This window comes from Leptosomus discolor, chromosome 2, assembly GCF_034619465.1.
Source record: "Leptosomus discolor isolate bLepDis1 chromosome 2, bLepDis1.hap2, whole genome shotgun sequence".
NCBI classification, from domain to species: domain Eukaryota; kingdom Metazoa; phylum Chordata; class Aves; order Leptosomiformes; family Leptosomidae; genus Leptosomus; species Leptosomus discolor.
In genome coordinates this window covers 41,063,444-41,076,345 of record NC_141392.1, presented here as the reverse complement: position 1 = coordinate 41,076,345, position 12,902 = coordinate 41,063,444, and the positions used below count along the sequence as shown (strand labels likewise).

The 12,902-nt window shown below is 36.9% G+C and overlaps 1 protein-coding gene across 1 annotated transcript in view; it reads left to right on the top strand.

The window, feature by feature from the left end:
• The window catches only part of WDR64 (WD repeat domain 64), a 90,407-nt gene that overhangs the window by 34,537 nt on the left and 42,968 nt on the right, over positions 1-12,902 (top strand). The window contains 1 exon segment of the mRNA XM_086460398.1: positions 1,455-1,586. Within this exon segment, the coding sequence (XP_086316524.1) occupies positions 1,455-1,586 (132 nt within the window).

Sequence of the window (12,902 nt, the reverse complement as noted above, 5' to 3'; positions counted from 1 at the left end):
CCTTTCCTCTGTAGAAGTTATCCCTCCATTGTGCCAGTACAACTGTTGGCATGGTTGCATCCTCAGTCACACTTGTGAAATGAGCTGGCATAAACCAAAATTACTTTCTGTTGTAACTATTTTAAAAGTAGATCATTTCTCCAGCAAGCCTCTCTCATTTAGGGAGAAGCTACATAAACAGTGGAATCAATTTAACTGAGAGGACAATAATGTTTAATGGAGGAAAAGGGAGATGGGGAGCTCCTAAATGAATCACATATTGCTGTATTAAGAAGGAAAGGAATAGATTTCTGGAGAAAGAGAGAGAGAGAGAGAGAGACTGACAAATGACAGTAGGTTGAACAAGCTTAAGGAAGACCCCTGGAGAGCAGACTGCAAGACCTCTTCTCTTTGTTAACAAAACTAAGCTGAGCATTGTAGTCTTGAGGTTCGGTGAATGTTCTTTTGGGGCATGTACTTCCTAGTCTATGGTTTTTGGCTTTCTGCACCTCACTTTAACCTGAGAGATAACTAAAACTCAAACTGTAGTCTACATGAAATGTGGCTTTTTCATTTATTGTGTGTCAAAATAAAGTGTTCAGCTAATTGCTTACAGTTCATATAAGTGAAATATTTTCCAGGAATTGAAAGTTAAAATATAAAATAATTAATGTAAAATTTAAACTGGGCTCATTTTCTCTTGAAACTCCTGTGAAAAATATGAAATATTTCCATGCACTATGTACAGTTGTGTTTATATCAGTCAATAACCTTGGGGGACTTTACTAATACATTTTTAATGACTTTGAGTTTTGAAATACTTATGGAAACTATTATGAAAATATTTTCTACTACAAGATTCATCTATAATACAGTCAAGGATTATTCCCTAAATTGAAGGCAAATTTAATGTTTGAACATACAAATAATATAATTCTGATTTACTTCAAGACACAAAATCACTCATCAGCAGTTATTGTTTCCTGTCTGCCCTCAACTTTCATGCCTACTCCCCTTTCCGTTCTGCACACCCACCCTCTTCTATAGAGGTGGTCATCCCTTCCTTTCCTGTCTAAGTGAACACAAAAATTGTTTTGACATTTTTCTAAATCAGATCTTTGAAGCAAACAAATCTGAGCGCGAGTTCTATTTCTAATAAAGTATTCTACTCCTTTGGAACTACCACATATAGTCACATCCAGTGTCGCTGACATTCCTCTAGCAAAATAAAAAGGCTTTGAAAGGCAAATCACTTGCCTGTTTTTAATACAAGTTTGGGGATAAGCAATGAAAATGTAAGCTGGAATCCAGCCCTTAGAATGAAAAACTCACATCATTATGTGGGAGTTGCCTACATGGTGAAGCAGAGACTTATCAACACTAAACTCTCCATTGCGAAGCTTATTTGTAATACAAGTGACTATTCAGTCTTTCTGATTTTTTAATTTATTTTTTTCTTTCTTTCTTTTCATGAGAAACTCCTTTGTTTGTGGCATCCTGCTATTAACAGTAGGCCTACAGGGAAGCTGTCAGCACACTAACATAGCATTGTGGAAATTGTGACAAATGAAGAAGATCGACATGTCGTCAGCCTTTCCTCTGCAAAGGTAAAACACTTTACTTAACTTTGTGGAAATCAGTGCTATAAACGCAAGCAGGAATCTGATTTTAAATCTTTCTGATAGTATCTGCTAGTATCTAGTATCATTGCTTATCAGTTAATTTATTTTAATAAAAATGTGGAGTTTTAGCTTAAAATTTCCAAATTATTTTATACTGAGAAGCAAGATTAGACTGGAACTATTTGATATATTTTCTTTCTGAATGTGACAAAAGATTACAATAATAGATAGTACAATTCTCGTAATTTCTGTATTACTTTGGCAACTGCCAGAATTTTAACATAGCCTGTACCTGAATGCTTCGTTCAGTAGTTATCACCTGCAAAGTTTCCTACAGCCTCATTCACCCTTCCCTCTGCTTGTCAGCCTACTAAATCCATAGGTGGAGTTTTTCTTACACTGATGAATTTATACATCATGATCAACTATTGACCTCTTTCTGAATAGTGTCTTTTAAAAGGTTTACTGATCCAAAACATTGTCCATGAACAGGAATACTAATAAAATCAATAATAAGACTTCTTCCACCAAGTATTGCAAGATTCTGCTGGAAAAGCATGGGTTTCCTTTAAGTTATTGGTGGAATCATGGCATCAGTGGTTTATCTCGTTTGTCAAAATGAGACTCTTCAGGAGAGAATTAAAAACTTCTAAAACTATGTGCAAAAATAAATGAGAAGCCGCTGAAGAAGTACTTATGAATGGCTACAGAACTCTTTCAAGAGTGGTCCTATGCAATATTTTCAATAGTCAGGAGTATTCAGTATTTTCATTAACATCTACACTGATGGAATAGAGAGCATACATACTAAATTAACCAGTTGACTCAAACTGGTTAAGGCTGTAAGCCCTGAGCAGAAGTATTAGAGTTCAGAATGGTCATTAAAATTGAAGGTATGATCTGTGAAAAATACCTCCTATAAAGAAATAAGGACCTAATATAATTAGTCTACTGAGATATCCATCTATCTTAAAGGTTTCTAGCTTTTTGTTGGGTTACACAGGAAATATAACTGAGCTATTTATTCTGTCTGTGCCACTCCTCTGCCATAATTACTTACCAATGCTCATTGAGGTGCCAGTAATACCACATTTTCATGTCTTTAATCCTATCCTTAAAATAACCCTCACCCTTCTAAAAGTACTACTAGATGAAAATAAGTCATCAGAAATCTCCCATCTTCACATAATCCTGGAGCCATAATCATTCCCCCTTCCCCACCCCTATAAATCTACACCTGCCTGTTCTGTAGGTAACTGTTCATTTGCTACAGGCATACATTACTGCTGAGTTAAGAAGGGTTTTGACATGCAAGCTATACATGTAGGAAAAATAGAATAAGACATAAGACATGACTTAAGGGGAATGAATGTACATGAAGATATTTATAGAAAAGCAACTAAAAATGAAGCACTTGGGGCAGTAAATGACTAGATCTCTTGAGGACCCTTCCAGGCCTTTCTGTGGTTCAATATGTTGACTGAGGGAAGCAAAGAAAAAAAAAAAAAGCAAGTCTCCAAGTATGTGGACATCTGATCTTAACTAAAGGTAGCTGAGTTATGCCAATGACATCGGTAGATCACCTGTACATGAAAATGAATATGTGAAAGTATGTTTTAATTAAAAGCTATGTTTCTTTAAACAGCAGTGTGAGTTATAAGGCAGAAATTACACTGCTCAAAAAATAAAAGGAATAAATTCTTAGACTTTCAACAGTCAGGCAAATCTTGCAGTCATAGTTGAAAACTGTATCAAAAAAAGAAAGGATTCCTCACAGAGAAGGCTAAAGGACTTTACAAATAAAGTGACAATCATTCTATGCCTCAAAGAGTTTATGGTGTGCACAATAGCAGAGCAAGGTCAGCTGCAACAGGATTGCTTCCAACCAGTTAAAGCACATTTTTGTTTGTATAGACAAGAACCAGGTATTATAAAAAAGTGTGCAACTTCCCAGGGAACTTCTAACACTACGTTAAACCCATAATTTGTTTCCATCTAAAAAAACAAAGACCAATTTGCTTTCCAATCTGCCTAGCATGAGAAAAATCAAAATAGTTTTCTGTTTTGTTTTCATCTTTCAGTGACTGTTATATAGGAGTCCACTGAAGCAAAACAAGGAGTGCCTATATATCTTCACTGAAAATAAGTTAGAGATATCAATGATCTCATGGAAATATTGTGACCAAGGGAAACAAAATCTCATTATATTCAACAGATTTTGCATTAGCTGTTTGACAGAATAGCAGAATTAGGGAAAAGCTTAGGAAAATTAAACTAATATTTTTTCTGGATGTTCCCAAAATTAAATTTAACCTAAAACATGTCAGATATTCATATTAAAAGCTTTGTTATCATGCTGTTTTTCAGCTAAATATACAGAAGAAGGTGAAATGTAGGGATTTTTTTTTTTTTAATTAAGATTTGTAATTTTTATATCACCACATTCGAAGGCTGAGACTGATTTTATACTTTATGGCTACTTCCTTGAACTATACTGAAAATTTCCTTGACTTAATGTAGATATTTTTGTGCTATATAGAGTACAAAGCTTCAAAACAGCATCATAAAGGTAAACCGAAGTCTAATGCACTAGGGAAATATTTTCCTCTGATGACAGAACCTGAAAGAAGATTGTAGTATTTCGCCTGTCACTGTCGGGTTAAACACTATTTATGTAGTTCTTTAGGTAGATGTGTATTCGCAGAGTAGGGTATTCTTTATACTATCAAGGCCTCTATCAGAAATGCAGTAAATTTCTGTATATTCTGTATATTGTTTGTTTCCATTTCCTTCTGGAAGTGAGATGTGAATGACAACAGCATCATCTTCCCAGTCAAATTTAGTTTCTTGATTCTCACCAGTCACAGATAGTCCATATTTTCTGACATAAGTGACTGTAGTGAGAAAGTTATAATTTCACAGATGGACAATTATAGCTTTTATCAGAGAACCAGGAGAAGTTAAAGAAAGACAGGAAGTTTTTATCAGACAAGAAGAATATGGAAAACCTTACATGTTACAGTAGATAAATTTCTCACTAGTTTTAGCTGTTCTTAAAGGACTTGAGAAATAGATGATACACAAATGAGTTATTAAACTTTCACTACATTTGCACTTTGTACTGACAGGACCTGGTCTTGGCATGAGCCACTACTGTACTTTGTGGAATAATATGCATGTCAGAATTAAGAAACTATTTTGTATCTGTCCTTCTCTATCTCCATCACTTCTCTTGTAAGCAAACACAAGCTGATGGGCAGTACTGTGGGCTTAGTGGATCCTGTGGGCATCCTAAATCTTTTCTGCTGCAAGCAGAGGCCTTAATTGCTAAAGGGATAGATTATATCTCTAAATAAACTCTTAAAATGTTTTGAGATTATGGTAATATGATAAATGTCCTTGCCTTTGTCAGTGGCCCATGGATCAGGCAATAGGAAGTGCTGGACAGTGGGAATAGGGGATATTCTTTTGAAATATATTTAGAAACCTTTTAGAGAAAAAAATTCCCAAACTCTTTTCTTGTTTAAGTTAGATTGCATATATCGCACCTACCTTCAGGCTTTCACTCCCTAGAATTGTAACACCTGATTTCCTATGATCTGTTACATATGACTTTATGAAGAACAAGAGTTGATGTTGGTAGATGGCTTTTAAGATATTATGTGTGCGACATTCCTGCGGACCAATATCCGTAGGGGTAGAAAGCTAGAAAGCATATTCTTCCTGACTATATTTAAGAAAATCAAATAGTCAGTCTTTTGGTAGTCAGTTTTCTTTGGTATGTTTTGTACCTAATATTAACTTTCCTTATTAAGAAAGTATAAAACTGTTAATGAAACAAGGATTCAAACAAAGAATTTTACTACCTTGCCTTTCCCTCCTTTGACCTCAAAGGACTTTTAGGACTGAAAAATTATACACAAATGTACTCACAAGAATATCTCCACAGCCCATATGTAATTGATTTATACTATAGAGTTCAAAAGTAAGGAGTCATGTTGACTTTGTCTTCAGACTTGTGCTGCAGCAAAGGTTTCCAGTCTGAAGAAGTAATGGCTGAAGTAAAGTCTGCTTTTAATTTCAATTCCATAAGTTAGTCTTTTTATTATGAAATATGACTACACAACAGTTTAACCTTTTTGATCTGTGATGCCTTGTAATATTAAAGAAAAGCAGTCTGATTATCTAGAAGTCCAATTGTTGAATATGCCAAGGATCAATTAGACCTACACGATGCTTGTTTTATTCAAGTCATTTGTAAGATGCATGTGCTTTATTTTAGAGGACTGCTCTGCTTGCTTTTCATCTGTTGCTGGATGGTCTGGCTGGGTTTCAGTTGACCTCTTCTGACGCTGACCAAATCTGTTCACATGACTTAACTTTGCGAGTTAGACAGATGATTCCAAAAGTAGAGATTACTCAGCAGGTCACTTCTGTCTACAGAGAAGTCCCATGTGTATGTCGAAGGGGAGGGAGGGAGGGAGGGAGAGAAGGAGGGAAGGAAAAGGGTGGAGCAGATCTCTGAAGGGGTTGGGTGTTACAGCATAGGTTTAGGCAGCCCTTAGTAAATGCAGATCTCCAGTATAAAGAGGCTTACTGTCTTGGACAGTCTGTTTAAAACCCCCACCTTTCTAAGTAGAAGACTAATCTCTGTTTGCAGTGAACCCAAGCTCAATGCCACTAAATGATATGCAACCTAAAAGTCTCTAATTCTGTAAATTAGTAGTCACATAAACAAGGACTAAAAATACCACAAAAAATACATGTTACATTCATTGAGCAGAATATATTTTAGCCTTTATTTATTATGATAAATGTGCAATCCATCTCCTGAATGAACTGGAGAATTTGACTGGCAGCTGCTTTAGCATAGGCCTTGCTGCACTGTGTGTTGATGTCACTTTGCTGAAAAGTAAACTGTGAGTACTATGTGGCTTATTTTCTTTAAGTCAGATTCTTATGCACCACAGTCTTCATTATGATAGTTCATAATTTCAGGCTGTGTCTAAACTGTGTATTTCAAAAATTCTGTCCAGCTCTCTCACCTGGTGCAAAACTTGACTGCATCCCAACTTAACGTTAGCGTAGAGACCAATGTGCACACCGTTCTTTTGCACACTACATCCCAGAACAGTTATCTCCACTGAAACGAACTCAGGCACAAACAAAACAGAGATTCGCAGCACTGTTTGTCCAGGTTCCCATCCAGATTATCAGGGAGCAAGGACTCTGGGATGAACTGCAGCACACTATTGCTTCAGTGTACTGTACAGTTCAGATATAATGGTAAAATCTACATGTACCATTGTGGCACTTGACCTGAGTACTCTGGTCAAGGTTAGCTATAGACATTGTGTCTCAGCACTGCCTGTGGTAAAACAAAAAAAAAATCTGAGGCTCATGCATTTGAAATCAATTAGTCTTGTTTCTCAGCCCTCCTGTATATAAGCTAATGTTAAAGGAAACAGTAATTCTTTATCTAGTGCTGTAAACTAAGTATAAAATCAGAAGTATAGTTCTACTATAATAAAATTTATCTACATGATCTTGATATAGATATCCTGCAAGAAACAGCAAACAAGATCACTTCGACCCTCCTTCAATCTTAACTAAAGTGGTGTTATGCAATCTAGTGCATAGACAGCCGGAGGTAAGTTTGGATCCTTGTACAATCTCTTCTAAAAGGAGAGCTGGTGCCAAAATCTGAGACATGCATGGCTTCTTGGTTTGCAAGAAGGAAAATAGTCACTGCCAGTGCTGAATTAGTCACTAGCTCTCGCATCTTTCTAGAATCATGACATGACATAAAACAAGCATCAGTCAAATACATCCAGTGAAAGAAAAATAATATCAAAGGTTTTCCTTATTCTTCCCTAGATCAGTCCTGCATGTCAGCATGTGAAACATCTACTGCTAAGCAGTGCTGTCTTCTTGCAGCACTTTGGATTTTTTTGTGGTAGACCTCAACAGATCTGCAGAGAGAGCACACTCACTTGGGTGTCAAAAATTAGTATTGTTTTTGGAACATGCTCCAAATGTTGTGTTGAGACTTCCTTCAAACACAAACTGTTCTCTGTGTTAGATTATATACCATGGACCAACAGGAACCACATTCATCACAACTACACTTACAGTATATCTGTCTTGACTTATGTTTTGGTTGAAAATATTTCCAGAAAGTAAATATGGTTAAATGGGTCTGACGGTATTAATTTGTCCTTTGTGACATTGCACCAAGATACAGACTAAGGTTTTCACATAATACATGGACTCTCTGCTAAAGTGTCACCATGTTGCAGCCATAGATTAGGTTATTGGCACTAAAGTGAAAGTGTATATATTTAACTGTAAATACAAATGTATATAACTCTACGATTGGAATTATTCTACAGAAGCCACTAACCCAGTTTTCAGGTAACTTTTTTTCCAAAATGGCTGTAACAACCTATTCTCTTGATTTATGGCTGCAATTTCATTGATATGTATCATTTGGGAGTTGTAAAAAGAGGAATGAGTGATGTATTTCCACTGTTACAACTACTTTGCACCTTTTCTCTTAAGTCTGAGGGAGTACAAAGTAAAATAATATGGCTTATTAAAGCACTGAAGCAATATCTTTTATTGAAGAGAAATGCTGGTAGAATACGTAGGTCCTTTAAAAAGTGGTATCTTTGGACTTGGAATTACAGCTAAGCAGCATCCTCGGATGCTTCAGGATACACTACATAGACAATGAACTGTGACATTACTTGGATGTTTCAAGCCAGGCAAGGCAAGACTGTCCTGTATAAAGGTACTTCATCTGCCTGGTTACTACATTGGCACTTCAGCATTTTTCTACAAATACCAATACTGCAATTTAAGAGAAATTGCTATCCTTTTTTTTTAAAATGGGCCCGGTCAGCTGAAGAATTAGTTCTATGGAGTGTATGGTGGTACAAGAGCAAGCTGTGGGCTAGAGAAACAATGGGTAACTGCCCTGACACTACAGCCTAGATAGAAGACTGCTGCATAGGAAATCTCTGCTGTGTTTATTTTTTTCCTTTCCCTCATGTCACTCAGACCTTTATTGCCCCTTCCTCTCTGTAGTTAGTTTACCCGTTCTTATTCTCATCCTGCAGCCTGAAGCATTTTTTATTTCGTTTTTTCATATTACAGAGTTCTTCAAATGCATTCAGGAAGCATTGAGGAAAAAAAAACACTCATAGGGACAGGGGCTATTAAACCTGGAGATGTGGCAGGAAGCAGGACATTATCTGAAAGATGATCTTACACTCATAACGCTCTGTGGAAATAAGATTAAGGCCAGTGGCAGAGACCAGACCAGACTGCATAGCCCTTGCACTGAAAGGCTGTGAAGCAGTGACAACTGCTCTCTCTCAGTGCAGAGTGGGTATTCACAACTAGAACAATGGGGACTACAGCTTCATGTCTTGCCTACGTGAGTTGTCAACAGAAGTCAGTAAGCCAAAATTTGCTATGCCAGTTGTTCCACTGATTTTACTAGAACACCTCCAGCAATGGGTTTGGATGAATTAGACCACTTCAGTGAGTCAGGTGAGGAAGATTTGAGCCTACAGGCTTCAGTGCATAAAAACAATCTCAGATTTGTTTGATGTTCAGTAGGGCTACAGTAAGGAGTATGTTCCCAGCCTTTATACCACTGTATAGTATCATTTTTAAACACAAAGCTCTGTTTTAAATCACTGGAGGGAATGTTCTTTGATCTTTTTCTCTTTAAAGGTAATTTCATTTTTGGCAGCTAATACCAAAAGAGCAAGGCACACATTTTACAGGTGGCAGGATTGTAGTGCAACAGGGTGATTTCTCACATCTCCATTATGGGGCATGGCAGAATTTAATTCTATTCATAATTTCTTCAAAATCTGATGTTGCCCACTCGATGCAAGCACAGAAATAATTTCTTGCTGAAATTTGCCCATACTAAATTAACTGTTACACGTATGTTCATTTTATTCTTACAGAACCCAAGGGCAGATTTTTAGTGTTTCAGGAAGGATAAAGGGAGGTAAGATATGTTATCAATTTTTGTGTTTTCTGTCTTCTACAAATTTACTCAAACCTAAATGTTATCAGTCTCCAGTCTTCTCTCTCCAGAATGCTTAATGGCAAACTGGCTGTGCAATATCCCAGCAGGAAGCCATAAATGTCTTTTGCCTGTCTGGAACTGAGCAGGTGATTGTATCAATGCTTGTGTAAGTTACTGTGGATGTTTATCTCACTTATTTTGAAAGCACATGACATTGTTTTAAGGATATATTTTAATATAGTCATTTCTCTTCCCGAAAAATGAGAGCAGCTGAGCTGGAAGCACAATGCTTAATTTATGTTGAACCATTGCTAATCATGGCTGTTACTGGAACGTACTGTATATCAACAATATTAAATTTAATCTAGATAATTTGAAAAAAAGGCATTTGGGAAATCTGCTCCAGTCATCCTTCACAGAAATTATGTGGCCACATCAGATACGTTTTTCATATGCTGCTTCAAAAGTCAAAGTTAATCTTTCCCATGCTGCTGTGCTTTTATTCTTTTTGGTTTATTTGCTCCTCCCAGATATTAGGAGTTTTATTCTCTTCTTATGTTGCATAATCCTTCAAGAACATTCAATATTCTTCTTCAGACTTTTCATGTAACTTACTCAATTTTCTGTTATTTCCTGTCCCATTTTCCATTATTCAAATTACTTTCTCTTTTGGGTAGTCTGCCAAAAAAACCCTACAAAATTAGCATACGGAACAGAAGACTCAAGAGAGTTCTCATTGATGTATATAAATATCAGAAAGGAGGGTGTAAAGAAGGTGGTGCCAGGTTCTTTTCAGTGATGCACAGTGACAGGACCAGGGGCAATGAAAACTGAAACACAGAAGGTTCTGTCTGAACATCAGGAAACACTTATTTTACTGTGAGGGAGAGAGAGCACTGGCACAGGTTGCCCAGAGAGGTTGTGGAGTCTCCATCCCTGGAGATATTTCAAATCCATCTGGGCACGGTCCTGGGCAACCTGCTTTACGTGGCCCAACTTGAACAGTGGGGTTAAACCAGATGACCTCCAGAGGTCCCTTCCAACCTGGACTTTTCTGTGATTCTGTGAAAAAGTAAAAAGCATTAGAACTAATTTTAAATGTAGGGGGTTTAGCTCATACCTACATTTTCCTTCTCTAGTCCTTAGACTTATATGATGTATAATGTACATGCATGTTTACAACCAGCATGCAGCTGGGTTGTTTGAGAAAAATATCGGTCCTAGCTATGCTTGTATCTTTTCAAAATTATGTTTTACTTCTCAGTATATCTCAGAATACACACATTTCCTTCATGAATGTATTGCCCTCATGTATTCTCAGCATACATGAGGGAAATGATCTGGTTTGGAGCAAGTATTTGATGGCTGAAATATTAAATAATCTGTATTTGCTGCAGAAGGAAACAGAGCAACATCTATACTCAGCCTATGCTGATTTCTATAGTTCTTCTACCAGAAAACTGAAATCTAGGGTTTAAGCTATATTAAAAATAAATTTCCAGACCTGTAGTTTTCTAGTTGCTTATTTTTCTATGGGAGAATGAAGAAATGTGAATGAAGTGTTTTATACCTGAAAATTACTTCAAACACTATGTCTAAGGTAAGAGCATCAGTCTAAGATTGGCTGAAGATTGACAGGAGAAACGTGACTGGTTTTTGAGCTCTTCTGATCCAGGTGTTCATGGACAGGCACCTCTGTCCTACCCCTCTAGCTACCTGTTTCTGAGCCACACACCATCTAAATGTTCACTAATACTCCAGAAATGCTGAGGGTTATTTTATCTTTCCATTAGAGGTCAGGTAGGTCTGTTGACAGCACACACAGTACACAGTACAGAGACAGACATACAGAGCCTTTACACACACCCAATAAATATCCTGCAGGCTCATTGCTACACAGTTAGACTCACTATTGCATATAACTCAGTTTGATTTCTTTCCAGCATTTCTTCATGGTTGGGAAAAGGAAAGTAACCTTATATATGACCAGGTTAATGGCACTATCTGAGGAAGTGATTTGAAATGTTCGTGATTTTGAACTTCACCAAATTACTGTCTCCATAAGGCACTAGTTATAGTACCATCTGCTGCACCACATTGCATTAACATGCTTAGAGCTAAATCCTCCTTGCCTTAGCCTCACAAGTAATCCCATTGACATCAATTTGTTCCTAAGTCTTCTAATAACTACAGGGAGTTGTAGTACTTTGCAGGATCACCTTCAGGGATCACAAGACAGGCAACGGCACTCTCTGCAGATAACTTACTCTATTAAATAACATGGCAAGCTGAACTGCATTTTGACCTCTGCTTCATGCCTGGTGATTTTTGTCTTTTAGGGCTCACATATTCTGTATGAATTTGTAAATTTTTTCACTTAAACCATGGAGACTTCAATGACCCCCTGAAACAGTTGAACAGTGTAGCAAATAAGGGCAGAAAAACTAAACACTTCAACAGAAAATCAACTTTAATTGTTGCTTACTCTTCCCATCTATGCCTACAGCAAATGCTGTGGCTAGTGCAACTTCTTTCTGTGAGTGGTTGGATTTTGGATTTTACTGTACAAGTGTTTTTTCATAACTTGTTTTAAAGACTTGCATCATTACCATTCTGTAAAACTGAGGAAAGTTGTCTGTCTTTCAAAAAACAAATTTTCCTTAACTTATAAAAAGTATCAGCAGGTTCTGAGGATTTGGAAGAACTAAAAGGAAGTTACTGTTTTCTCTTGAGAGTTGTTGAGATATTTTCTTTAGAGCAGTGCTTTAAGGTCACTTATTCTTAAACTAGCAGTAATTTGAAGGGATTATCTTTTGGCAGGGGGGAGGGGGTGTCAGCAAATCCTGGGCTTCTTTAGTCCTTTTCTATCTCAGTTAATTACAGACAGAAAGGGGTAGTAGAGGATTCACGTCTTCCAAAGTCAAAGCATGTTTCCACAGTGGCCTCCTCATAACAACCCAGCAGGAGATAAGTGTTCCCGAGGCTCAACTGTATTGTACTGAGAGCATGTAAAATATTTATTTAGGAATTTTGTCTTGCCCTATTTCCTATCATTGTTCATCTCCCTCTGCTGTTCCCATTTTAGTTGGTAAGATCAATCTTCTGCTCTTTGTCTGTCTCTGTGTGTGTATTGAGAAAAACAGAAGAGAGTAGTGATGCTGTTTTTACAGGCTCATAAAACAAAGGCTTTAAACCAGATGGAAAAGATAGTTCAGGCTTTTTTCTATGTTCTGAGTTTTGGGGCTTGAAGG